This window comes from Podarcis gaigeae, assembly GCF_964106915.1.
Source record: "Podarcis gaigeae genome assembly, chromosome: 3".
NCBI lineage: Eukaryota > Metazoa > Chordata > Lepidosauria > Squamata > Lacertidae > Podarcis > Podarcis gaigeae.
Genome location: NC_139680.1, coordinates 75451243 through 75478292, shown reverse-complemented (window position 1 = coordinate 75478292; position 27050 = coordinate 75451243). Strand labels below are relative to the sequence as shown.

Here is a 27050-nt window from a genome sequence, read left to right as displayed (position 1 = left end):
GGATCTGTTTTACTGGATCCAATTTCTGTGTCCTGTTCTCTCTTCTTCTTTTTACGCATTTGTCACCCCGTTTTCTTCCCATTGACCGTTTCATTTCCTTCTCCTACTTTCCTAGATTGCCCCTTTCCATCTTACCTCTGTGTTGCTCCTCTTTCTGTTCAGTTGCTCAGATGCCAATCTGAGGAACCCAAAAAGGAAGTGGGAAGGAGTTCTGCTCTTCCTACTTCAGCTCTATTAAGCTCTTTAAAAAGGGAAAGGTAGCACCCTCACCACATCATGATAAAGGGGGCAGTCAGCGGGGGGTGGGGGTGGGCTAAGCTCAGAGTCTTTCTGGGCACCGTTGCCACATGGGCATCACATTGGAGACCCCAACTTAAATTGGTGCAGAATGCAGTGTCTAGAACGCTTGTGGAGCTCGGTGGTTCGCTCATATTACATCTAGGTGAAGGTAAAAGGACCCCTGACCATTAGGTCCAGTCGTGACCGACTCTGGGGTTGCAGCACTCATCTTCCTCTATAGACCGAGGGAGTTGGCGTACAGCTTCCGGGCCATGTGGCCAGCATGACTGAGCCGCTTCTGGCGAACCAGAGCAGCGCATGGAAACGCCGTTTACCTTCCCATTGGAGCGGTACCTATTTATCCACTTGCACTTTGACGTGCTTTTGAACTGCTAGGTGGGCAGGAGCCAGGACCGAACAACAGGAGCTCACCCTGTCACAGGGATTCGAACCGCCAACCTTCTGATCGGCAAGCCCTAGGCTCTGTGGTTTAACCCACAGCGCCACCCGCGTCCCCATATTACATCTACTCTTCGCCAATTACATTGGCTGCCTGTTTTCCCCAGGCCCAATTTAAGGCATTAAACTTAAACGGTTTGGGACCATGCTATCTGAAGGACCACCTGAACTGTGGTCCAGAGGTGAGAGCTTTCAGGTTAGTTAGTATAAGGGACAGGCGCTTTCCTGTGGTGGCAGCTCCATATCTGTGAAATAGCCCTCTGCAGGGAAATGTATATGGCCTCTTTTTTGATCACCTTTTATTTTATTCCAGTCTGTATTTAGTTAATTTTTAGTGCTGGGGTTTTATAATGGTTTTGTTTGCTACTGCTATTTTTAATGTTATTTTTATTTTATTGTACTTTAATCATTTGGATTTTTAGTGTATTGTGAAAGTTACATGATTATGTTGTAAAGCACCTTGTGAGGATAAATATCCTGAGAAGAAGATTAAAAACCCATTAAATAAAATAAAATAAATTGGCCAACAGGCCAGAAGAAGAAGAAGGGCCCTGAGGGAGGTTTTGAGAATAAGAAAGCTAGGAAAATTTCGATATAACCTTATTAAAGTCTTCCCAAGAATGCATGTTAAACTGAGGAAATGCAATAGATTTGAACTAATAGATCTGCCATACATCGAAAAGAGAAATTTAGACAGTTTCGAGTAACAGCTTTGGTACAGTCATAAAATTTGCATATTTTATTTCATCTCTGCTTTCATAACCTGATCTCATCATATGACACTGAAAGACATATAAAATATTTAAAATAATGGAGCTGTGTAATTGTCTCCTACTATTTTGCTCCTAATGTGCATCTACTTTGCTTTTAAGAAGTTCAAGTTGCTGAACTGGCTGTTTGCATTTAGGCAGACTGAGCCCTCCATGCATTTCTATAATAAGCTGAATTATTCCCGGTAATTGTGAATGTGGGTCCAATAAAAGCTCTCACCCAGAGCTCTATTGTTGCAGCTGATGTCTTGTGCCACTGTTACCATAGCTGTTAATGTTATTAGTGAGATGATATTAAAATGCACGTTCCTTGGTAATAAATCCAAATCCCACTTTATAAAAACCCAGCAAATAAGCTGTTGCCTTCTCTGCGATCAGTAGTACATTTTCTTCTGGTCCTAGTACATCTGCAGATGGGCATAATATTTTAAGGGTCTTTGGATGCCCATATTTCCACCACCACTCAGAACAATTGCCCATCTGCAGATGTACAATCATCCTCTTCCCCAAGCTCAGAGGTGGCAGCACTGGTGGAGAAAATAGAAACATTCCATGTTCAAATCAGAAGCCCAGATGGCTTTCATAATTCCGGGACTGTTCCTGGAAAATTGGGGCACTTACAGGGTATGCACAGTGCTGTCATGTGACTTGCATAGGAAAACAGGAAGCAGGCTTATACTGAGTCAGACGATTGGTCCCTCTAGGTTAGTATTGTCTGCTCTGACTGGCTGGTTTCTGTCAGGAGCTTTTTCAGCCCTTCCTGGAGACACCTGGAACCTGCAGGCAAAGCAAATGTTTTGCCCCTGAACTCTGGCCCTTCCTGACTTCCACAAACATTAAAGTTGTGTGAACACTCTCTTTGTTACTATGTGCTTATGTGCATACTATGTGCTTATGTGCATTTGACACTCAAAAGCTTTGCCTGTGCCCAATATATGTGAGCTTTTCCATTCATGGTCAGTGCTGAAATAGAGCAGTCTTTCAATAAGCTTTCCTCCTGCTGCTGTTTGTCAGTTTTAACAGTATGCTAGCAGAAACAAAAAATAGCAGCATTGTTTTGAAGCTCTGTAAGAAGAACAGAGAGTTTAAGAAAGTGCCCAGTCAAACCTCGGTTTCAATACAGCACTTCTACTTTTGGTCTACACACATTTTTTTCTACTCCTGAATATAATTAAAAATGCTCTGCTATGTAGGAAGTTCACATTTTATTTAAATTGTATTTTTTTAAAAAAAAGAAAGAAAGAGGAATGGTAATATATATATAAAAGAACTTCTAACATCCTCTCCAAGGACACAATCAAAAATAAGCTCTTGTAAAAATGGTAAAACCATGTCAGGTAGACGAAACAACATCCTGTGGGGTTGAAACCAATGCTCCAAGGTCTAGTTCTGGTTTCCTGAAAAGCATAACCTAGTTTCCTGGAAAACATGCTTCAAGGCAACTGCATAAGTAGTTTTTACTTTTTTTAAGAATAATAAACTCATGCAAACATCTGTTCTTTGAGTCTGAGGGGGATTGTAGCTCAGCGGAAGAGCTCGCACTTTGTATAGGGAAGGTCCCAGCTTCAGTCTCTGGCATTTGCAATCAGACAGATCGGGTAGAGGGGAAAGGGACAGAAACTTGGGAGAATGGCCAGCGAGAGCAGGCAATGTTGGGGGTAGATTGGCAAGGCGTCGGCACTAAAGCCAGAGATGTAGCTCAGCTGGTCAAGAGTGAGACTCTTAATCTCAGGGTTGGGGAGTTTGAGCCCCACATTGGGCAAACAATTCCTGCATTTCAGGGGGGTTGGACTCAGTGGCACTTGTGGCCCCTTCCAACTCTATGGTTTGAATACAAGGCAGCCATTTGTGAAGGGAAGGGTCTCCTCTGCTGCTATCAGGTCCTTAGACGGTTGGCATTTTCTCACATATATAGGTCCCAGGCATTCAGGACTTTATATGTCAACATAAGAACCTTAGATTGAGCCTGGTAACATCAGTGCAAATCCTGAAATATGGGTGCCAGTGGAGACTGGTCCGCTTGGACAAAAGGAGCACAGCACCGCCCCACCAGTCTCATTCTGCCCTCAGCCAGCCACCACTTGCCTTCCTGCCTTCTTACATCCAGTCCCGGGGGTGGGACTACCTGGGGGTGGTACCAGCTGTCAGCTTCTACTTCCTTAGTCTACATGCTGCTATTATAGAACTCAGCAGGGAAGAGGAAGAATGGGACAAAATGAGAATTAGCAGTGGTTCTGACTTCACTTAATATTGGTCTCCTTGCCCTACACTCTACCAGTTCCAATGGGCACCAGCCACCACTACCAGTCAGCAATCTAGTGACAGTATAAGGCACTAGCTGCAGGTTTTTGGACCACCTTCAAGGGCAGCCCTACAGAGAGGACATTGCAGTAGTAGAATTAGGAAGTTATCACAGCATGCAAAACTCTGGCCTGGCTATCCTTGTGCAGGAAATGCCCTAGGTGGTGAACCAACTGGGCCACGAAAAAGATAAGCCCTGGCCACAGAAGCTGGTCCTCCAATGACAGTGTTGTTGGGTGAAAGAGATTAACTAACGGCATTCTTCCACAGTTTAGAGTCCTTCCTCCATGGACTCCATGCCTTGTTCAAAGGAGACTTTCGCATCACATCAAGAGATGAATGGGTGTTTGCAGATATGGATCTGTTACACAAGGTTGTTGCTCCTGCAATCAGAATGTCATTGAAACTTCATCAGGCAAGTTTTCCTCGCTTTATGCTTTTCTCTAGCACCATTACCAATAATACTGTTTATATTTCGAAATATTGTTTTTATAATGATTACAATATATGGTAGCTGTAAAAAGGAGGCCCTCAATTCTCTCAAATGGATCAATAAAACACAGCAGTGCAGTTGTGGTTTTCTTAAACATTTTTTCTGTAGAACTAAAATGATTTCTCCTGTACTTCTTAAGCCTTCTGCCTACATGCAAACTCACCAGTTACTTTACTTGTATAGTGAAATGGTGAGAATGTGTTATTAAAGCCAGTTCATTTTAGAGTGTGAATTGAGTTCAAGGTAGACTTGGATTACTGCCTATTAGTTTGCCACAGTTTGAGTCTCTGACTCAGAGTAGATGTTCAGCCCATAAACTAATCAGATTTCCTTCCAAAGCTTTCAAGCGAAACTTTTCAGATCCATTTAAATCCTCAGGAGACTTCAGTGGGTGTGGTTTCTGCTTTTTTCTGTGTGGTGGTAGCTGCTCTGAACTCCCTTTCCTCTAATTATGTTACTCTCCAATGAAGTCTTTTCTGAGCTGAAGTAAACACTTTTCTGGCAAATCTCATGGGGAGCAAGATTGCATACGCTGCTGCTGCCAACAACCTCCATCTTCTTCACAGAACTTTTTGATCATAGCAATGCCTTTTCATTTAATAAAAGGACCAGTTTACCTGTCCGGATGAATATGAGGATCCTGCCATCCTTTATGAGGCAATTCAGTCATTTGAAGAAAAAGTGGTAATCTGCCATGAAGGTGATCCTGCCTGGCGTAGTGCTGTTCTCTCAAACAAAGAGGAGCTTCTCACTTTGAGGCATGTGGTGGAAGAAGGGACAGACGAATACAAAATTATTATGCTCCACAAAAGCTACTTAAGCTTCAAAGTGATCAAGGTACCACAGCTGCATAATTTTCATTGTTTTGCTCTTATGCTCATAATATGTCTCTCTCTCACACACAAATAAATGAATAATGATTGTCTAAAAAGATGTCCCCTGTCATGGACACACCAATTAGGAAGGTCGACAAAAATCATATTCTCTCTTTAAAAAAGAAAAAGAAAAGAAAATACATAGGAAAGTCCTGACTGCTCAGATACAACTAAGTGCAGGGCAACCAAGAGACTTAACCATATAGCGATACAAACCCAAATGATCTGCACCTCCCTGTGCTGCAATAGAAAGCTAAGTATCTTGTGTTTCTTTCCTTCTTTATTTTATTATTATAATAAGAAACAATGCAGGGGGGCGGAGATAAAACACAGCTTTAAAAAAGAAAATTAACAATGTATCATCACACAAAAAACAATATATGATTAACATACTGTTGAAAGTCTACCTGTGATCATTTCATTTTTCCTGAATATTTTATTTATCACATTCCTGATAGTGCATGTGGTTGAAGTTTTTCTTTAATTCTGTTGCACCAATGCTTTACAGACACCAAGAAACAATCTGTTGATTTGTCTACCTTCCCTTGCCCTTCACTATACGAGTAAATGTTACCATATACAAAGAGTTATTACTCTTCCCCAGTGAAGATGGATGAGTATACGTACTGCAGTTAACAAATGGATTACCATATTATTACTGACACATATTATTTGTTCCTGTATATATCCTGTTGAGCCTTGAAGTTTTTAAATACCATCAAAAAACAAATGCATAAAGCTTTCCTTTAAGATTTGCGCTTAAGGTGTTTTGGGGAGCATGTTGGCATATCCGTATGTTTGCTTTTTAGGTTAACAAGGAATGTGTCCGAGGGCTCTGGGCTGGACAGCAACAGGAACTGATATTTTTACGCAACCGCAACCCAGAGCGAGGCAGCATCCAGAACAACAAGCAGGTTTTGAGGAACCTGATTAACTCCTCGTGCGACCAGCCTCTGGGGTACCCTATGTATGTTTCCCCTTTAACCACATCCTATATAGGGACCCACAGACAACTGAAGAATGTTTGGGGTGGACCAATTAGCCTGGACAACATCAAAAGATGGTTCAGAAACAAGTGGCTTAGGTAAGCTGGTGGCACCACAGCAGATGTTCAGTCACATCTGGAAATGAGTTTGTGTGTGTGTTCTTTTGTAGGGGGAGCAGGGCTCTCAAAATATATAAATTGCTTGGGGGACATACAGCTTTTTCCCTTTAATGTCCTTCACTCCAGCCCAAGATTTGTGTACACCTGAGTTGGGTCAGAAGAGAAAGTGTGCTAAGTGGCCAGCCTGCCCTCCCTTTAAACAAGTGTGAAGGCTCCGTGTGCTGATCTTCTTGTTCTGTTAAAACAAAATAGAGCATCTCCTTGTTGTATTTGCTGCTTTCCTGGAGCTCTTCCTTTCAGGAATTAAAGCACAGTGCAATCCACAGGGCCTTGTGTTTACTCTGCTTATAGTATTTATTTGCCAAGTAAAGTTAACAGAAAAAGTTAAAAACAGTTGTACACACATATAAATGTTTGAATGCTAATGAAACCATAAAACCTTACACAACATAAAACTCACAAACTGAAAGTAACAACCAGAAAACAGAAGTTGACAACAGTAGAGTGCCAAACTACAGAACTTACAAAAAGATGTGGGTGGGGAAATAAAAAGTGCCTTCAGCTGGTGCCCCAAAGGCCAGCGTCGTCTGTGGAAGGCATTCCGTTGCTGGGCTGCCACCACAGAAAGGGCCCTGTTTTACATCTGTTCCTCTGCTTCAGTGATTCTGGTCTTGAGTCATTGTTGCCTGCTGAATTCCTTGCATTTCCTATATTCAGGTAGCTGCTAACTGAGGGAGGCTCACTGTGACAAAGTGTCCTTCATGAACAATGGAAGACTTTCCCCCTCCTCACTGCTGTGAGTCCTTTTTCATAGCCAGCTGTGGGTGCGCCTGACAATTTTGGGGTCCCCTTTTGTTCCCTTGTATTTTAAACAGGATGCGGAAAGACTGCCATCCAAGCCACAACAGTGGAGGAAACCTTGAGGAAGGAGCAGGTAGAAATGGATCTTCCAGCAGCAATCCAGTTAATAATTCAAGTCAGAGCAGCAGCGCCCAGCATACAAGGAACAGCACACCCCAGCTGCAGCCCTCTTTAAAAGTGGCTCAGTTTTCAGGTATTTACACTATTCATTTATTTTACTTTTTGCTTTACAATATCTATTGGGGGAGTGCAGCAAAGGTAAGATTCGGTTCAGGACACTCTTGGGTGCTTCAGAAAGTGGGCCAGTTCAACTTGGACTGCTTTCAGGAATGGCCTGCTTCTCCTTGGGTCCGAATCAGAACCTCACTTTGGAAAATCCAGAGTCTTTTATATCTCCTTATTGACTTACACAGGTGCCAGGTGTGGCACGAGATGGTTGCTCGTGAGTAACCAGGCAGGACTCCGACCTGTCTTTTACAGGTTTAATTGGTGCAAACTATTTACAGTGCAGAACCCCAAAGTTCATGTCTGTCTCAGTCACTTACAGATTCCGGGAGTACCCCTTTCCGGTTTTTCCCCCAGTATAAGAACTTAGACACCCCAAATCTCTGCCTCCCCTCCTTACGTTTCACCTCTCTGCGGAAGCAGGGCGACGGAAGCGACATGGGTGCCTCCTGGCTGGCTGGACTAGGTGAGGCGCTTGGGCTCTCCGTTGCATCTTCGAGCCCTCCCTTCACCCGGCTACCCACCTCCTGGCTGGCTGGACTAGGTGAGGTGCTTGGGCTCTCCGTTGCATCTTCGAGCCCTCCCTTCACCCGGCTACCCACCTCCCCCTCAGCTCCACTGGAGGTGTGGCTTTCTCCACCGCCGGACGAGGAGCTGCTTCTCAGAATCACCGGAGGCTCTCTGTATCCCCCTGCGTCCCTCCCCTGACAACAGGCAAATAAACAAATGGCTATAACCTTTTGACCAAACTGGGTGGCATTGGCTGGGGTACTAGTCATTTCTGAGCAGTTGAAGATGGCTAAAGGTAAAGGTGAAGGGATTCCTGACCATTAGGTCCAGTTGTGACCAACTCTGGGGTTGCGACGCTCATCTCACTTTATTGGCCGAGGGAGCTGGCGTACAGCTTCCGGGTCATGCGGCCAGCATGACTAAGCCGCTTCTGACCAACCAGAGCAGCACACGGAAATGCCGTTTACCTTCCTGCCGGAGCGGTACCTACTTATCTACTTGCACTTTGACATGCTTTCGAACTGCTAGGTTGGCAGGAGCAGGGACCGAGCAACGGGAGCTCACCCCGTCGCGGGGATTTGAACCGCCGACCTTCTGATCGGCAAGCCCTAGGCTCTGTGGTTTAACCCACAGCACCACCCGCGTCCCTGAAGATGGCTAAAGATCAGACAAACAGGTGCAGAGGTTTCTATGGTACTTTCTATGAATATCTCTTTATGTGCCCTTGCAAAGATGAAATGGTCCAGTAGGAGATATTGGATTTGTTGAACCTTCAAGTTAGCTGCATTTGCTATATTTAGGTATAGATTCTACAGCTACTTGCTGAAACTTCAAATCCTTGCCATTAATAGGCAAGGCTGGAAATGATCTTCCCATAAATGAAAACTGCAAGATTAAAATTGCTGCTGCGTCTTCTAACTTGGCCTAACTGAACACATATGACTGTTTATTCTTGTAAACTGGTGCTGGAATAATTGGGAGGGCAGGCTTAATTGCAATATAATAATCATGAGATGCCCAAGTGGGTTTAAATGTTTCTTAATTTAATATTTAATTATATTGGCATCTGCAAAATTCGGTTATAGTTGTTTTTTTATGACCTGAGTAGAACCAGGCACAATGGGAGTGGGTTAGACGCCTCGAAAAAGTGTCTTAAGTGTATAGTGGAGCCTTTGTTTTCCAAATGTTTGCAGATATTTGGTTATTTATGTGCAAATATGGGTGGTCTACTGTACAGCACTGCAACCATTTAATTAAAAGACAAATATGCAATATTTCTGGACAGTGGTCAGCTTAGCTGCTGAAATTGTGAACAGATGTTTGGCCACACTTGACTGTGAACATCAGGGTACCAGATTCCCTTGTTTCACTTCCTAGCTGTAATTTTTTATATAAAGGTATTAACATTAAAATAATCAACAGACCCAGAAACAGAATTTAATCCAGACTCTGAGCTTGAAGAAGCGAATGTTCAAAAAAAGTGTATTGTCACAGCAGAAGTTTGCTGTGAAGGCCTGCATCTAATTACAGTTTAAAGTGGAAGATTCCCTCCAGTTCTCTTCCAAACTGCAGCGCTATCTGAGGATGCATGTTCAAAGGTGTGCCAGATGATTAATAGCGTTGCGCCTCTTTAATAGGAACCACAGGGCTTAGACTCGGGGGCCACCACAACCTGTCATGCCAGCTCTGAAAACAGGCTGCTTGTTATTTTAAGCAGAAAAAGTAGAAATGCTTACTGGTGCAGTGCTAATAGGTGAGCAAGATGCACATCCAGTTCCGCATTGCTGATTTTAATGATTTTTTTTTAAAAAATGTTTTAAATAGTTTGTCTTTACTGATAATTTTACTGTTTTATTATTTTTGTAAGCTGCTTTGAGGGGTTTTTTTTTTACAATCACTTAGTATATAAACTTTATGAGTAATGTATATAAATTCACACACACACCCCAAAAGTGGCTAGGCTACTCATTAAACAGGAACAGCATTAACAGTATATGTGCATTACATTCCGCCAACACCCCACGAGGTTAAGTTCGCTGTTCCACTAGAGAATAGTGGGTTGATTTTTATTTACCAGGAGATGACCTCACATTTGCGATGACAGCATGTAGCTTGTTTTGCTACTAGTCATGTCGAAAGCCCTAAAGGGGGTTGATTCTTTCTCAGCTTAAGCGTATAACCATGACCATTGGTTCAATTCCAGTTAGTGTGAATGATTTATAGATTTTGCTATTACTGGAATATTTTAATTTTAATAACACAGAATTATTCACAGAATCGCCAAGTGGCCTGCATTACTTGCATATTATTATATTGCAACGTGAGCCAGTCTCTCCTTTTGACTGCTGCTACTTTTTACTATCCAAGAACTCCTTCTCATGACAGCAGAGAAGATTTCCAATTGCAGCTGAGCCTCTGAAGTCATTTGCTCCAACCCAGACCTTTGAGTTGCTATACTAGTAATGTTAAATCAGGATGCTTCGGCAGGTGCCCTTGTGCTGGTATTGCAAGCTGATCCAGGTACTCTGATGCAATTGTGTATCTCAGTGTCCTGAATTAGAACTGCATCACGAGAGCATCTCACACAAAGCCTTTGCATGGCACACAGTTAAGGACCGGCTGTGTCTGCACTGCATCATCAGAGCAACTCCAGGTGACTTAAGGAGTTAGCGGTGCTCTTTTGTTATGAGTTTCATCATCATCATCATTTTATTTGTATGCCGCGTTTCCATAGTTGAAACTATGCTCAAGGCGGCTTACGACATGACAAGATTTACATAATTACAAACATGACAGAAGTCATAAACAATAAATAAAACACATCGAAAAGTACACAACCAAATGGAAACAATTTCCACGTAAATTGTAAGATCTAAAACTAAAGATGCAATAATAATATCAATAAACAATACTCCAGCCCAAGAATCTGTTCAACAGCTTCAGCTTCTGTAGCTGGAGTCAGTCAGCGCTCCACTCTCCCAGGCCAGGTGGGAGAGGGTCAGCAAGACAGGGTGCAGATCTTCCAGGGCTCACAGCCAAGATGGTCTCATTTAAAACAACACAAATTAAAATTAAAAACAATTTAAAAGCAGCTGCAGTCCTTGTGAAGCCTGTCAAGCCCTGCTCCAAGCCAGGTGGAAAGAGGCAAGGGCAGGGTTCTTCAGGCCCTCATCAGGCAGCAGCAGCAGCAGCAGCAGCAGTCCTTAAGAGCCTGAGTTTGCTGTGCACAAGGTACTTCTGGGGCTGTTGCTTTGTTTGCTTCCCTTCCTCCAAAAAGCTCCAAGCAGCAGCTGTCAGGTTGGTCAACTTTTGTTCCCACACAACATCCCTGTGAAGTAGGTTAAGCAGACACACACACACCCCTGAACTTAAAGGCTGAGTTGGTGTAAACCCAAGTCTCACCCATTAAACTCCAGCATGAGCTCCTGCACTAGACTGGCTTTTGGTGTCCCTCCAAGTCCCTATGCACACATACCTAGAGGATGGGGGCTTCAAGAGGTGCATAGGATTGAAAAAAATATTTATTGCAGGATTGCTGTTCCTGTGCAGAGAAGCAAAAGATGACCCATAAGAGTTCCTAGGAAGCTAATTACTATTACGTACAACAGGGATAAGGAAATGTTGCACTCCGGATGCTGTTAGACTCCCGTTCCCATCAGCCCCAGTCAGCACAGCTGACAGTGGAGGCAGAGGCAATTCTAGGGTGGCGCGACTGGTGTGGCAGCACTGGGTGCTGCCCTGCAGAGCGTGCCACAGCAATGCTGTAGAGCAGAGCACAAGAGAATTTTAGCGTTACACAGGGCACCACCGAAATTGGAGGGCCCAAAGTCTGCCACTGTTGGGGGATAATCAGAATTGTGGTTCAGCAACATGTTGGTTCCCTGTCCGTGTCCTGCAAATCTGCTAGTCCACAGTAATGGCTGTGGCATCAAAAGATTTGGGCGGCGAACATTTTAATTTGTTTGAATAACAGAGCCAATGTTCAGTGTTGCTTTCAAAACACAGGTATAAAAGCAGCACAGGGAAGCCACAAATGGCACATGTAAGATCCCTGCTGTTAATGTTACAGAGACATTTGCTCAAGCAGATGTTCTGGGCATTCAGGACTTGTTTGTTTATTGTCTCAACAACTCATATGGAAGAGGCGAAAAGAAACCTAGATATTACTTCCACTGTTAAATTACTCCTGCTGCTCAGTTAATCTCCTCCCAATTCAGCAAGTACAGCCAAGGCACTCCAAGGGGAAATCTTGGCTTCTCCACAGTTGTAAGGACAATTAATGTGAAGAGCAGGGGGCAGCGGTTCAAATAGGTCAACTCGGTACTGCTTTCTGATACCAACAATAAAGATTCACAACATTCTCAGGTCTGTCTGTTCAGAGGTCCAGCGTCATTCTGCTCAACCTTCTCTTGTTTCATGGTCTTATGCCTATAGTCATTGTATTGGTAATGTTTGCACTGGTGCTTTCTGTCCACTTTTGGTGACCCTTCCCTGCTTCCACTCTGCTCCCAATACTTTCCCCTTGCTCTCCTCTCATTCCATGTTTGACACTGATCAAGCCAGCAGATGGGCAATCACATCTAAAATCTGTAAGGTAGAGTTATGCTTGCACAAGCCCACTTCCGAGGTAAGTCCCAACCCATTCAGATCAGTGATAAATAAATTAGGGCTTAAGAGTGAGTAAACTTTCTCTGAATCGGAGCCAAGGGATTGTGTGTTGGATTGTGACCATTGCTTATAAGACTGTGTTCCTGTGCCAAAGCTGGAATCCTAAAGATACTTGGAGACTTGGAAGCGAGTCTCATTGCAATCCGTGGGATTTACTTTCAATAAAGCACAGTTAAGAACTGCTGTAAAAGTCTTGGATGTTTTGCCATGGAATTGCATTGGAATGGATGCATAGTTTGGATGATGTCACCTACTAGTTGGCCAGATTGCCAGTAGCACTCTAATTTTCTGTATCCCTAAAGCTCTTTGGGATTTTCAGGTGTCAGGACTGCCGCTAGGTCCCAGCTCACAGAGGACCAACGCACAGTGGATGTTATATACAAAAGTCTTTATTAAAGTTTAGTTTCCATTTCCAAGCTCTGGGCGCGCAGACCCACGTCTCCACGCTAGACCGGCTAAGTCCCCTCTGACTCACTGCTCCACCCACACCAGTTTAAGATTCTAGCCCGGCTCCACCTCTTGCGCTGCTCTTTCCTGCGCTGGGTCCTTCTGCCCTCTGGGGTTCCCTCCTTCCTGGACTCCTCTGACGCTGAGCCTCCTGAGTCTTGCCCCTCCCTCCGGCGGGCTTTAGGACCTGGCTCCCTTCCCGGGCTCCCCGCTGTGCCGCGCTCCTGTACATTTGAACTTGGCGCGCGCGCCCAGCCGGTGACTTTCCTTCTGACCGTTTCCCCGCTTCCTGATGTGGGTGTTGCCAAACCTGACTCCTCTCCTCCCTCTGGTGGTGAGGACACTGGTCCCGACTCCTGGGACTCCCCCTCCCCACTGCGCTCTGGTGGAGACGCTGGTCCTGATCTCCAGCTGCTGCTCAGGGACTCCCCGCTGGCCCCTTCCTCCTGGGGCTTCCCCCCTGGACCCCCCTTCGCTCTGGCCACCGGCGCTCCCTTCTGTGAGTCCTCCAATTCGCTAGAGAGGCTTGTGGAATAACTCTGGCCACTGTCACTGCCTGCGCCCCCCTCGTACTCCTCCTCCTCACTCTCCATTTGCTCCCCCTCCTGTGTCTCTCCTTATGAACCCCTGACATCCATCCCCCCTCGAAGCCCCCCCTTCCCCCTCCCCCTCTTCAGGTGCGGGTTCCGGGTGCTCTAGAGTTGTCGGGGTGAGTTCAGGATACAGTTCGTCCCCCGAGGCGTGCAGCCATCGTGAGAAGTCCGGAAAGTCCTCCATGGGCTCGTCGACTGCGATTCCCTCCGCTTCCATCTCCTGGGCGGTGTGTTCGAAATCTGAGGCCGCCCCCAAATCACTCACAACCCCTTCTCCCCCTGTCGCCTGAGGTGCCGCCACTTCGCAGGGTCCCTCCGGCACGTCTCTGCGCCATCCCACTTCGGGTTGGTCCTCCCACCAATAAGATCCCCCCGTGCCAAAACCTGAGAGCGATCCCTCTGGGGAGCTGCCTCCCGGAGCCGAGTCCTCCGCTGACGAGAAACCCCGGAAAGTGCTGGCCGAGAGTGTGGGTGTGAACAGACAATCATCGAAAAAGCCCGCCGGCATAGGCTTGTGCGGGAAAAGTGTATGGAATTCTTCCTTGAGTAACTGCTCCTCCAATGCGTAATCCGGCACCCACGTGTTGGCGCTGGCCGGGGTGTCCTCTGTGGCGAGAAGATATTCAATCCCGTCCTCCCCCCCACCTTGAGTCTAAAATCTCAGTGGCTTCGTTGAGTGGCCCCCTCCTCGGCGACCCCCCCTTTTTGGGCGCTTCCCTGAGCGGGTCTGGCGCTGTCCCTGGTGCCTGAAACCTGTGGGGCTCTTTGTAGGGTGTGAGCACTGATCTATGAAAGACCGGGTGCATTCTGGACCCCTCCGGGAGTGTTAAACGGAAGGCCACTGGGTTGATCTGCGCCTCTACTTGGTAAGGCCCTAACTGCTTGTGCCCGAGCTTCTTCTTGGCCAACGATCTGGCCGGAACTGCCTGGGCTGCTAACCAGACCCAGTCTCCTACCCGGATATCTTCCCCAACCCTCCTGTGTCGGTCTGCCTGCACTTTGTAAGCCTGTTTCGCCATCTCTAACTGCCTCCTGAGCTGCTCATGGATCTCCTGCAACTCCGCTGCCACTGCCTCTGCTCCCTGCGGCTCCCCCACCCTCACTTTCTCCAAACCCGGGAAGGTTCTGGGATGGCGCCCATTGTTAGCGAAAAACGGTGTCACCCCCGTGGACACGTGTTTCGTGTTGTTGTAGGCGAACTCGGCTAGCGGTAGTCCACCCAGGTCGAGGGCTGCTGGTTCGCGTAGCATCTCAGGTACTGCTGCATGATGGCGTTGACTCTCTCCGCCTGTCCGTTAGTCTGCGGGTGTCGTGCCGACGCCAGGCTGACCTTGACGTTCAGGAAACCCATCAGCTTTTGCCAGAAGTTGGATATGAACTGGCGCCCCCTGTCGGACAGGATGGACCGTGGTAGGCCGTGCACCTTGAACACGTGGTCTATAAACAGCTTGGCGGTCTGCTCGGCTGTGGCCACCTTCGCGCAAGGAATGAAGTGGGCCATCTTGGTGAACAAGTCTACTACCACGAGTACTGCCGTCTTGCCTCTCGAGCTGGGCAGATCCGTGACAAAGTCCAGGGCCACCCTCTCCCACGGCTCGAACGGTGTCTGTAGCCGTTCCAAGAGGCCCGCCGGCGGCTGGTGTACTGGTTTGGCCCTTTGGCAGGTGTCGCACCTCCTGACGTATTCCGCGACATCCCCCCTCATCTTGGGCCACCAAAAGTCTCTGGCCACTAGGTCCACCGTCTTCTTGCCGAAGTGTCCCGCGCTAAGCGCGTCGTGCAGCTGTTGCAGGACCCTCGCGCGGAGGTTGTCTCCCGGCACGTAGAGGGCTCCTTTGCGGATGAGCAGGCCGTCGCGTATTTGGAAGTCGTCTTCCCTCGCCGTTCCGCTACGCACCTCCTCCATCTTGGCTCACGCGAAGGAGTCCGTCTGCAGCGCGCGACGCACCGCGTCCAGGTCCAACGTGGCTGACGCGCATGCCCACGCCTTGGGTGCGAAAATATGCTTGGCCGCCGCTGGCGCCTCTTCTTCGAGATACTGCGGTTTCCTGGACAGCGCGTCCGCCATGATGTTGTTGTTTCCAGGGATGTATTCTATTCTGAAGTCGAAATCTGCAAAGAACTCCGCCCAGCGGATGTGTCTCTGGTTCAGGAACCTCGCCGTGCGCCAGTACTCCAAGTTCTTATGGTCCGTACGGACCTGCACCGTGTGTTTGGCCCCGACGAGGAAATGCCGCCACGCCTTGAAGGCTGCATGTATGGCCAGTAACTCCCTGTCCCAGATGGTGTAGTTCTGCTCCGACTTGCTGAGTTTCCTGGAGTAGAAAGCGCACGGCCTCCAGTCCCCCTGGTGGTCTTGCTGCAACAGGACGGCCCCCACGGCCCTGTCTGACGCGTCCGTCTCCACTCTCATGGGCCTGCTGGGGTTCACGTGTAGCAGGTGTTCCTTGGACGCGAAGAGGTGCTTGAGCTTCCGAAAGGACTGCTCTGCCTGCTCCGTCCAGATGAACTTCTTCTTCTTGGAACTGAGGGTGTCAGTGATGGCCGCTGTCTGCATGGCGAAACCTTTGATGAACTTGCGATAAAAGTTGGCAAAGCCGGCAAACCTCTGGACTTCCTTTCGATTGCGTGGGCTCTTCCAGTCCAGCACTGCCCGTACCTTGGTACTGTCCATGGCGAGTCCCTTGTCGGACAGTTTGTAGCCCAGGAAGTCCACCTCCGTCTTGTCGAACTGGCACTTCTCCAGCTTGGCGTAAAGCCGGTGCTCCCGCAGCCGCTGCAGTACTTCCCTGACATCTCTCTCGTGAGCCTCCGGCGACTCCGAGAAGATGAGGATGTCGTCCAGGAAGCAGACGCACTTCTTGTAGAGAAGACCCGCCAAGACATGATGCATGAATGCTTGAAAACAGTGGGAGCCATTTTGTAATCCAAAAGGCATAACTCTATATTCATAGGTGCCCAGCGGCGTAAACATGGCCGTCTTCCACTCGTCACCCTCCCTCACTCGTATGAGATTGTACGCTCCGCGTAGATCCAACTTGGTAAAGATGCGCCCCTTCCGCACCGTCGCCAGCAGGTCATCGATCTTGGGCATGGGGAAGGCTGAGGGCTTGGTTTTCGCATTTAAGACGCGGTAATCAACTACAAGCCTCTTTTGGGGCGTGTCCCGCTTCTTTAAAAACAATACAGGGCTGCCCCCCACCGCCTTGGACTCTCGGATGAATCCCCGCTTCAAGTTGTGATCTATGAACTCCCTGAGCTCCTGCAATTCATCCTCAGACATGGAATACAGCTTCCCCGTCGGGAGCGTCGCCCCCGGCAGGAGGTCAATCTTGTAGTCGTAGGGTCTGTGGGGAGGCAGCTTGTCCGCTTCTTTCTCGCAGAAGACCTCCAAAAACTCTTTGTACTTATTAGGTACCGCTTGCAACATGCCCAAGTTCAGCTGTGGTCCATTCTCGTGCCCCTCATCGTCCAAGTCAGCCAGGATGCAGTGTTCTGCGCAGTAGGAGGAGCCGAAGGTCAGTTGCCGCTGGTACCAAGCTAATGCCGGGCTGTGCCTATCCAGCCAACTCATGCCCAACACAATGGGCGTGTCTGACAGGCGGGTGACGTTGAAGCTGATGACTTCGCGGTGATTACCAATGCGCATCACCATTGGCGGCGTCTGCTGCAGCACTTGCCCTCCCAGTAGCTCCCTGCCGTCCACCGTGACGACGTTCAGAGGTACCGTCGCTGGCAGAAGCGCTATGCCATGTTGCTGGATGAAGTCCATGCCTATAAAATCTGCATTGCTCCCAGAGTCAATCGTAATGGGGATTTCCACAGTGAGCCCATTGGGAAGTTGAAGGGATGCGGTGAGCTGCACTACTGGTTTGGGTGGGAGGGGGTCTGTGGGCTGTAACATTACTGGGGATTGCTTCACTGACTTGTCTGGCTGGCCCCCAGTGACTCCATTTCCAGCCAGACAGTGGAGTTTTCCTGCTGTGATTCACTCTGCTGAACTGCTTCTGTTACTGTCGCTGCGGCTGCAGTGTGCTTGTGAAACCGCTGGGGACACTCTTTCGCCATGTGCTGAGCACTGTCGCAGATGTAGCACTTCCTGGTCCCTCTAGGAGGCTTCATTTTGACTGCTCCCGGCGTTAGGGCTCCGGCTGTGGACTGAGCCTTAGCACCACCTATCTCCATCGGCTCCTCTCCTCCTCCCAGCGGAGGCATGGATCGAGCGCGCGCCGCTTCCTTGGGAAAGGGGGGTGGTGCTTTCGTTGGCGTGCGGCCCCAATGCACTTCCTCTTTGTCCCAAGAGCGTCCTTCCAGCCTAACCCCAATGGTGAGTGCCCTCTCCACAATGTCCTTGGTGGTTTGGGGTCTCTCCCCCCTTGCAATTTCGTCTTTCACAGCTCCGTTCAGCCCCTCCCAGAACAGATCTCTGACGGCAGGCGATTCTCTCTCCCACCCCAATGCGTTCACCAATGCGAAAAAACGTGAATGATATTGCCTTACAGTGGCTCTACCTTGTCTTAGTCCGTGAATCTGTTTCCTAGCGATATCCACATCAATCTCAGACAAAAAACACGCATCCATCACTTTAAGGAAGGCACCCGCATCTTGGAGGGCTGGATCCTTATCTCTCCAGAGATTGCGCAGCCACGTTTTCGCCTCTCCCTGTAAATGCGAAACAATAAATCCCACTCTTTCTTCCTCATTTTTAAAGTCCTTGTCAAGCAGCTGCAGTGCATATAGTACATCTGCTCTGAAGTTAGGATACTCCTGCAGGTCCCCATTGAAGTGAGACACAAGGCTCCCTCCTCTGTTCCCCAGCCCAATCCCTTCTGGTCTGGTGGCCGGTAGCCTCTGTGTAGTTAGCACTTCTAACCTGGTTCGCAGATCCTGGCAGGCAGCAGCTGCTTCCTGTTCCTTCTTTCTGGACGCCAAAATTTCTGCGTTCAGCTGTGTCACTGCGTTTTGCAGACTCGCTATCTTCTCTTCGGTAGTCATTTCCCTGGTTTTCGTGAGCTCGCGAAGCACCAATCTTCACCCCTCGCTGCTTTCCCACACTCCACGAGGTTTTAAAATTGGTGGAAAATGAGGAGAGGGGACTTACTGTCAGGACTGCCGCTAGGTCCCAGCTCACAGAGGACCAACGCACAGTGGATGTTATATACAAAAGTCTTTATTAAAGTTTAGTTTCCATTTCCAAGCTCTGGGCGCGCAGACCCACGTCTCCACGCTAGACCGGCTAAGTCCCCTCTGACTCACTGCTCCACCCACACCAGTTTAAGATTCTAGCCCGGCTCCACCTCTTGCGCTGCTCTTTCCTGCGCTGGGTCCTTCTGCCCTCTGGGGTTCCCTCCTTCCTGGACTCCTCTGACGCTGAGCCTCCTGAGTCTTGACCCTCCCTCCAGCGGGCTTTAGGACCTGGCTCCCTTCCCGGGCTCCCCGCTGTGCCGCGCTCCTGTACATTTGAACTTGGCGCGCGCGCCCAGCCGGTGACTTTCCTTCTGACCATTTCCCCGCTTCCTGATGTGGGTGTTGCCAAACCTGACTCCTCTCCTCCCTCTGGTGGTGAGGACACTGGTCCCGACTCCTGGGACTCCCCCTCCCCACTGCGCTCTGGTGGAGACGCTGGTCCTGATCTCCAGCTGCTGCTCAGGGACTCCCCGCTGGCCCCTTCCTCCTGGGGCTTCCCCCCTGGACCCCCCTTCGCTCTGGCCACCGGCGCTCCCTTCTGTGAGTCCTCCGATTCGCTAGAGAGGCTTGTGGAATAACTCTGGCCACTGTCACTGCCTGCGCCCCCCTCGTACTCCTCCTCCTCACTCTCCATTTGCTCCCCCTCCTGTGTCTCTCCTTCTGAACCCCTGACATCAGGATAAAAAACGTTTAATTGTTATCCTTGGTACTTCCTACTGTGCGCTAATTGGATCGAGGCGGTACATTTTGAAGGCTATTGCTGGAGCTGTCATTTCCCAAAATAATCCTTTCTTCTCTCCCCCTCTCTCACAGGCAGAAGAAAGTTCAGGAGCCAGTCTGTTCAGACACATGCTGCTTTAAACCAAAGGCCCCCTCGTTCGAGTCATTCTGGTCCCATCGTAGACAGCCACCAGCCATTCATCCAGACTTCCACTTCTGCTCATGAAATTGCCCACGGGCTTTCTGGCAGCCAGCTGTCCTTCCACAATTCAGCAACCTCCGTCTTCTCCCAGACTCCTGCCATCCCTACCCTGGGCCAGCTCACTGTGCAGGAGAGAGCTGGCGCGATGCTCCGCTCAAGCCTGGCTTCTTCCACCAGTTCAACGCTCAGCCTTTTATTTGGCAAGAGAAGCTTTTCGAGCGCTTTGGTTATTTCCGGGCTCTCGGCTGCCGACGGAGGAAACACCACAGACACCCAGTCGTCCAGCAGCGTTAACATCGCAATGGGACCGTCTGCCAGAGCAGCAAGCCGTACTATGCAAGAGACCACGCAGGTAAGAAAAGGCTACCAGAAGTGCCGTTGGCGGATATTTTTCTATTGACTCGTTCACCCCAGTGCCCCACTTAGTCCACGCAAGCCTCCTCCTTGCTATGTGGAGTGCGGAAGCAATAAAGATTTTGATAAAGAGCAGTTGAGCAACTCCCTCTCTGTTGGGAACAGAGCACTACTCGTATTAATATCACATCATCTGAGATTACCAGATGGAGACAAAGTAGTGGAGTATTATAAAAGGATAATGGAGGTCTCAGAGCTGTCATGTCAAATAAGGCACGGGATGCTTTCCTCAGAAATAGATTGGCATCCTAATACTACAAGTCTCTGCTGTAAATTTGGCAAGCTGGCTGGCGCTGTGACATTCTCGCTCCGCTTTTCCAGTCAGAAGCAACCCAAAACCCATTTGCTAAATATGGTATTAGGACTTAATAAGCTAGTGATTTAAGGGATCATTGCCAACACTGCCTCTTTCCCTGCTTTGTCTCAGCAAAAGCCGTATCAAATACTGTACTGCAACAGGCCTTCCCTCAATGATTGCTCTACTGTGGCTGAGGTAAAATCCCAGCCCAGAATTTACATCTTGGCCAGGATCTAAACATGATCTTATCTAAGATGCTTCCAGGGGTGCACACGGATGCAACTGATTTTCCATTCTTCCTCCCACCCTCTGTGTGCTCCTGTGGATGGACTCTGACATCTCCAAGAACAGCTTTTTTTATTCAATTATTTATTAATTCCAATTATTTATATCCCATTCTTTAGCTCCCAGAGTGGCTTACAAAGCAATGCAACACAGAGGCATTTGGGGGGACGGGACCAAGGTGAAAACACAGACCTAGACATCCTTGGTGCCTATTATTTATTTATATACTGCCCTATACCTGGAGGTCTCAAGGCAGTTCACAAAAAAGATATCTCTCTATATGTATGTATGTATGTATGTATGTATGTGTGTGTGTGTGTGTATATATATATATATATATATGCTTTCGTAGATTTTCACGGGTACAGGAATGCAGGTTTTGGTGTCCTCGGGTGTCTTCCCGTGTAAAAGTTGGGGTGTCTAGGCGACGTTTCGACGAGGTCTCACTCGTCATCTTCAGGCTGGTGCTTTCGGCTTCTTGTTACTGGAACAGAGCGGGATCTCAATGTTTGAGTTCCTATAAATACTGTAGAGGGGGTGTGGTGTCTAGCCTCCAATGTTCTGGGCAGAGAGGAAGTTATATATATATATATCAATAACCCAATAATACCCCCCCAAAAAAGAGCCACATTTTAAAAGGGTATAGGATGTTGATCAGGATGTTGTCAGCCAAAGGCCTGGTTAAAAAGGAACATTTTTGCCTGATGCCTAAAGCTGTATAATGAAGGCTCCAGGCAAACTTCCCTGGGGAGAGCATTCCACAGACGGGAAGCCACTGCAGAGAAGGCCCTGTTCTTGTGTGGCCACCTTCCAGAGCTCTCGAGGAGAAGGCACACAAAGGAGGGCCTCAGGAGTCAATCTCAAGGTCCAGGTAGGTTCATATGAAAAGAGGTCGCTCTTGAGGTATTGCGGTCCTGAGCATAGCTGTCAACGTTTCCCTTTTTTAAAGGGAAATTCCCTTAGTCCGAATAGGATTCCTCACAAGAAAATGGAAAAGTTGACAGCTATGTTCCTGAGCCGTTTAAGGCTTTATAGATCAAAACCAGCACTTTGAATTGGGCCTGAAAACTAATTGGTAGCTAGTGCAGTCAGACCAGGATCAGTGTAATATGCTCAAACTGCCCATGCAGAAGAGTGCATGCCAATTGTTCTAAAATACCATTTCAAAGGTTACTTAAGACACTGCTGACACAAGCTCCTTTTCTCTTTTAAAAGCAATCGTCTGAGGATTATGAAGCAACTGACACGAGTGAATCCAGACAGCGAAGAGATCTGGGTGCTGCGCATGCTCTTCTGATGAGCCACATGCTGGAATGTAGGAGAGCCAGCCAAGAGGACATGGCGTTGGAAGACACAGGTTCCCAACACAGTCTTTCAGAAGAGCAGTAAAGTATCCACTTGCACCAAGGGCTAATGCTCTGCACATGACATCAAAACACATCTAGCTTCACGTCCCAGACATAATGTTAAGGTTATTCCAAGTATAACAAAAAGCAAACAAACACAACACAAAATGTAAAGTATCTATTTTTTTATTTCTTCAGTGAAAAATGTTACAATATAGAAGCAGGATGTTCTACGATTGGCATTTAGTGCTATCCAAAAGCGCTGGGCGACATCATCTCAAGTTCATGAAAATTCAAATGCGATCTGGAAAAACACGTCAACACCTTGTCCTGACTTTCCTTCCCCCGAAGTGCTAATATTTTTCAGATGGAACTTGGAAAAGATTTGAGGAGGGAGCGAGAACACACATACGTGGAACTAAGACTGAAAGCAACAGAAACTCTGAATGCATCTCCGTGAAAAAGCACATCAACATCTGTCTCTTGTTGTAACCAAACAGATGATTGCATGCTAAATAACTGGCATTTTATACATAATGCATCAGAAACGATTGTTTTTTTTAATGGAAGCAATGAATATGTAATAGGAGAGAAAACTGCATACCCCAACATTAGTATGCAGAATTTTTTTTTTTTAAAAAAAAAGGAAAGTCAAAAGGAAGGCCTCATTCTTCTGTTTGTTTGAAGTGTTATGCAGCTGACAATTATGTGCCGCAACATATTAATCCAGAAGGTGGCCCACTGCATGCAGTCATAATGAAATAGTATATGAAAGTGCCAGGCTGCACATTGCCGTAAACCAAATATAGCCAATGCATGAAAAGCCTTCACAAAGCCAACGGTGCTCCTTATTTGCAAACAAAGCTGCTTTTTCTGAAAGGGCTGCATAGTCTTGCAGTCCTGATTTGGTTGGCAGAAATTCATGCCTATTTCTGAAACCAAGAGACTCAAAAGCACTACGATGCTCTTTCACATACACAAACACAGACAAACATGTTGAATTTTTTTTTTTTTTTGTAATTAAAGACTTTACAACTACCAGTGTCTGGTTCTGCTGTTGTTGTTTGACTATCTCCGGAAGGACGCACAACATTTCTGCTCTTAATGGTTCTGGTCTATTAGTGAAATTATCAGGAACTAAGACAAGGAGTTGATTCATAGCCAGGCAGGGGCAAAACTAGGTTTTATTTCACCCAGGTCAAACACCCAGTTTGACACACCATGCATACACAGGCTGGGTGCCTCAATGGCACCCCTGTGGCGGCTTCAACAAGGACAAAAACCAAAACACCTCAGGTAGCACCCCCGCAGCTACAGCTCTGCAGCCAGAGATGATTGGAAATGTTTTGTGAGTAGGGGACAAGTATTCACATTGCTTGAAAGTAAAAATGTATGTTGTGGGATACATGAACAAAGCCTTGGTGTGCAAGTAAGGCAGTCATATAATCATGTTTATTGGGCTTCTGCTGCATCACAGTGGCTTGCAAAATTTGGTCCACCAGGATTCCTACAATACTCACCCAAAATTAATCCCCTTACAATTTTGGTGGAATTGTGAGGGCCATGTTTATCACCTCTTTACTATCCTATAACTCTGTGCCCCAAACAACACAAACTATGCATCAAAGCTGACAGGAAACTCTGCGTGGAGGTTGAGGTTGGACCTCTGTAAGTATTCAAGGCACAGACCCAAGTGGAGCCTGCAGGCCCAATTGGTTCTGCCCCTTGAGCATTGCCTGCTCCTGAGGCTGCCTGACATTGCCTGAATATGCAGGCAGTCAGGATTCTCTTCCCTGGTGGGCAAGGAGACCTCTGGGTGCCCTGCTGATCTTGAGAAGCCTCCAAGCAGCTTCCCCTGTCAGGTAAGCGCTTGGGGCAGAGGCGGGCGGCCCACAACGCCATCATTACCCAGGAAAGGTGAGCAAACTTATGCATCAAATTCCAAGTAGGCCTTTGGGACACAGGAACTTGGTCTCTTGCATGCTGTGAGCTGCCCTGAAATCTTCAGATGAAGGGTGGTATATAAATTTAATAAATAATATTTTCCAATAATATTATTCCAATGTGAAGACTAGGGTGGAAATGTGCTGTTTCTCGGGGGGGGGGGGAGAAAGAAGAAGAAGAAGAAGAAGAAGAAGAAGAAGAAGAAGAAGACTCTAAAATCTCAAAGATTTGTACTGAATTTACTTGGAGTGGAGGAGAAAATGCTGCCAAGGATTGTATGGATGCAGAGAGATGGCCAAAGAGATGGCCGGCTGCTGCTCTTCATTTTGGGGAGAAAGACAGCAGAAGTTTCCATGGTTTTGAGCCCCTGTAGCAGAATTAGCTTCCTCTTACCTCCCTTTTTGGTGGCTGTCAGTGAAGCACACAGCCAGTGCCGGATTTACGTATAAGCTAACAAGCTATAACTCAGGGCCCCACTCTCTTGGGGACCCCAATTTTTTTTAAAGAAAAAACAATTGGATGTACATTTCCAAAATATAAGATAAAAAAACAGATAAATTAAACCTACATACAGCAACAGTGTTTTGTGTTGTGTGGGCTCCTATTTGTTATGTGCAAATGGCTTTAGATACTTATTAGGTCTATAAATTACCATATATTCAACACAAAAAACAGTGACAATTTGTTGTTGACAAAAGACAGCTGGACATATAAAGGGCCCAATTACCTTCAGTAGCTTAGGGCCTCATCAAACCCCAAATCTGGCCCTGCACAGCTATAAGAAATAAACCACAACAGCTCCCAATACCCATTCAGCTGCAAGCTCCTCTTCCCTTGCACCAGACTGTGTTTTGCAGAAGACTACTGGAAAGGAGCACAAGGCACCTCTGCATGGGGCTTTCTGGCAGTTCCAGCTGCTTTTTCCCTCCACTTCAGAAGAGCCCCACTGGATCACACTAAGGCCAAGCTAGCGCAGCATCCCATTTGCCACAGTGGCAAACTAGATGCCTCTGGGAAGCCCCCAAGCAGGACATGAGCCACTGTTTGTTCCCCAGCAAATACTTTTTGTGGCTCAGCTTTTGTTTTTTTAATCAGGCCATGCCTAGCACAAAACTTCTGGCACATCTTTAGTTCAGTTCTGCAGAATTCCTGCAAATAGGTGATTGGAGCCTGGCCTCTGCCAATCCTCACATGCCTGCAGAGCAATCTCTAGCCCTATTTGTTGTAGTAATTCCTCAATAATTGCTTTTACCACACCTGTGTATATGTTTTAGTTCTTTTTTCTCTAGAAGCGAAAGAGCTTGGTGAGTTAGGAAATGTTGCATAATCTCATTTAAGCCTTTGTTTGAAATCTATTCATCACATCCCTGCATTGCAGAAATTTCCGTGTGAATACAAAAATCTTACTCTGCATTGGATCAAATGCAGTCCAGGCTAATGTACAGCTTCTGTAAACAAATGCTCCATGATTAATCACAGGGCAGCTGCATTATGAGATGAGCACAAATATTCATGGGCAAAAGCTTTGATGCCTTTCATATGATAATTGCAGCCAACACATGAGCCGCTTTTTTACGGTGTTACAAGGATCACTTTCTTCTGCCAGGCAATTCTGTAATAGTTGGGAGGCAAACCGGAAAATGATACACCTGTCACATATTCTCTCCGATTTTAAACTATTTGTGCAAACTCACATTGTGTTTGCTTCTCATTTTCCTGGAATGAATTCAAGTCGTCTTTCATTCCCAGATGCACAGCTGTCCCATGTTGATTTTGAGGGCATTGTTTACAGAAGTCACAAGCTGAAAAGCACACGGGGGGGGGGGGTGGAGTTGTTGCTGGAAAGGATTTTAAGGTGAAGGCTGCACCAAACCCATTTTGTCAAAATCTGCATTGTTTAGCTCTGCACTGCTCCAGTACTAATCTTTACGCATTTCTTATGCCTATGTGTTTTGCAGCCCCATACAGTGGTACCTGGGGTTAAGAAATTAATTCGTTCTGGAGGTCCGTTCTTAACCTGAAACTGTTCTTAACCTGAGGTACCACTTTAGCTAATGGGGTCTCCCACTGCCACCAGGCGATTTCTGTTCTCATCCTGAGGTAAAGTTCTTAACCCAAGGTACTATTTTTGGGTTAGAGGAGTCTGTAACCTGAAGCGTCTGTAACCTGCAACCCAAGGTACCATTGTAATTGCAAAGATGGGTTTCCTCCTTATATATATCAATCACCTCTCAGCCAATTCACTTAAGGCAGTTATTGGTAGAATGGCTTCCAGTATAATAGACATGATAACTGGCTGCCCATATGCTAGGTTCTTATATTCATTTACAAGGCTATTGACAACTTGGGTCCAGGATACCTCAAGCACCACCTGATACCTTTTATCCCTGCTAAATCACTAAGGTCTTGGGGGGGGGTCACTGTTAGTGTTCCTCCCCTGACTCATGTGCATAGCTCATCCACCAGAAGCCATGCATTCAATAACATGGGCCTGATTTAATGGAACTCCCAGGTGAGGTCAAACATTTAAAGAGGAGAAATCATGGTGGGGAGCCCATGGCACAGGCATTTTGGTTTCATTTCTTTAAAATTGTTTTCTACTGCTTAGTGTTAATCTTTATTTTTTCCCCTTTCTGTGGTTGCTCTGCTTAGGAGGCAAGTCTTTTTAAAAGAAACCCTCTCATTACTGGGTCTCCTTTAAAACCTCTGCTTTTTAAACTTGTTATTGACAGTTCTCCAGACTGTATTCCATCTGATACTCTTTTAAATGTGTTGTGGGAGGGGGGATTATTGGTCTGCTTTGTTCTTATTTGTATTCTGTACTCTGTCTTTTTTATATAGAACTTTTTTGTTGTGAACCAGCCTGAGATCTACAGATGAAGGATGGTATACAAATGTAATAAATTATTATTATTCCACAGCCAGAACTAGCTTGAGGGAGGGTAGTATTCACAGCAGAAACCACTCAGAAGTCAGTCTCACGATACTGAACACCAAGCCATAGCACAGCGAGTCACTACTAATGCTGGCCAGATCAATTTATTGTGTTAGTGCAAGATGTTTTCACT

The 27050-nt window shown here is 47.0% G+C and overlaps 1 protein-coding gene across 1 annotated transcript in view; it reads left to right on the top strand.

Annotated features, from left to right (window-relative positions):
* Positions 1 to 23079, top strand: part of PCNX2 (pecanex 2) — a 133395-nt gene extending 110316 nt beyond the window's left edge. The window contains exons 30-35 of the mRNA XM_083731981.1: positions 4080 to 4224; positions 4909 to 5139; positions 5987 to 6261; positions 7158 to 7336; positions 19587 to 20047; positions 21908 to 23079. Coding sequence (XP_083588107.1) covers positions 4080 to 4224; positions 4909 to 5139; positions 5987 to 6261; positions 7158 to 7336; positions 19587 to 20047; positions 21908 to 22081 — 1465 coding nt within the window. The 3' untranslated portion in view covers positions 22082 to 23079. The remainder of the gene's footprint in view (positions 1 to 4079; positions 4225 to 4908; positions 5140 to 5986; positions 6262 to 7157; positions 7337 to 19586; positions 20048 to 21907) is intronic.
* The last annotated feature ends 3971 nt before the right edge of the window (positions 23080 to 27050 follow it).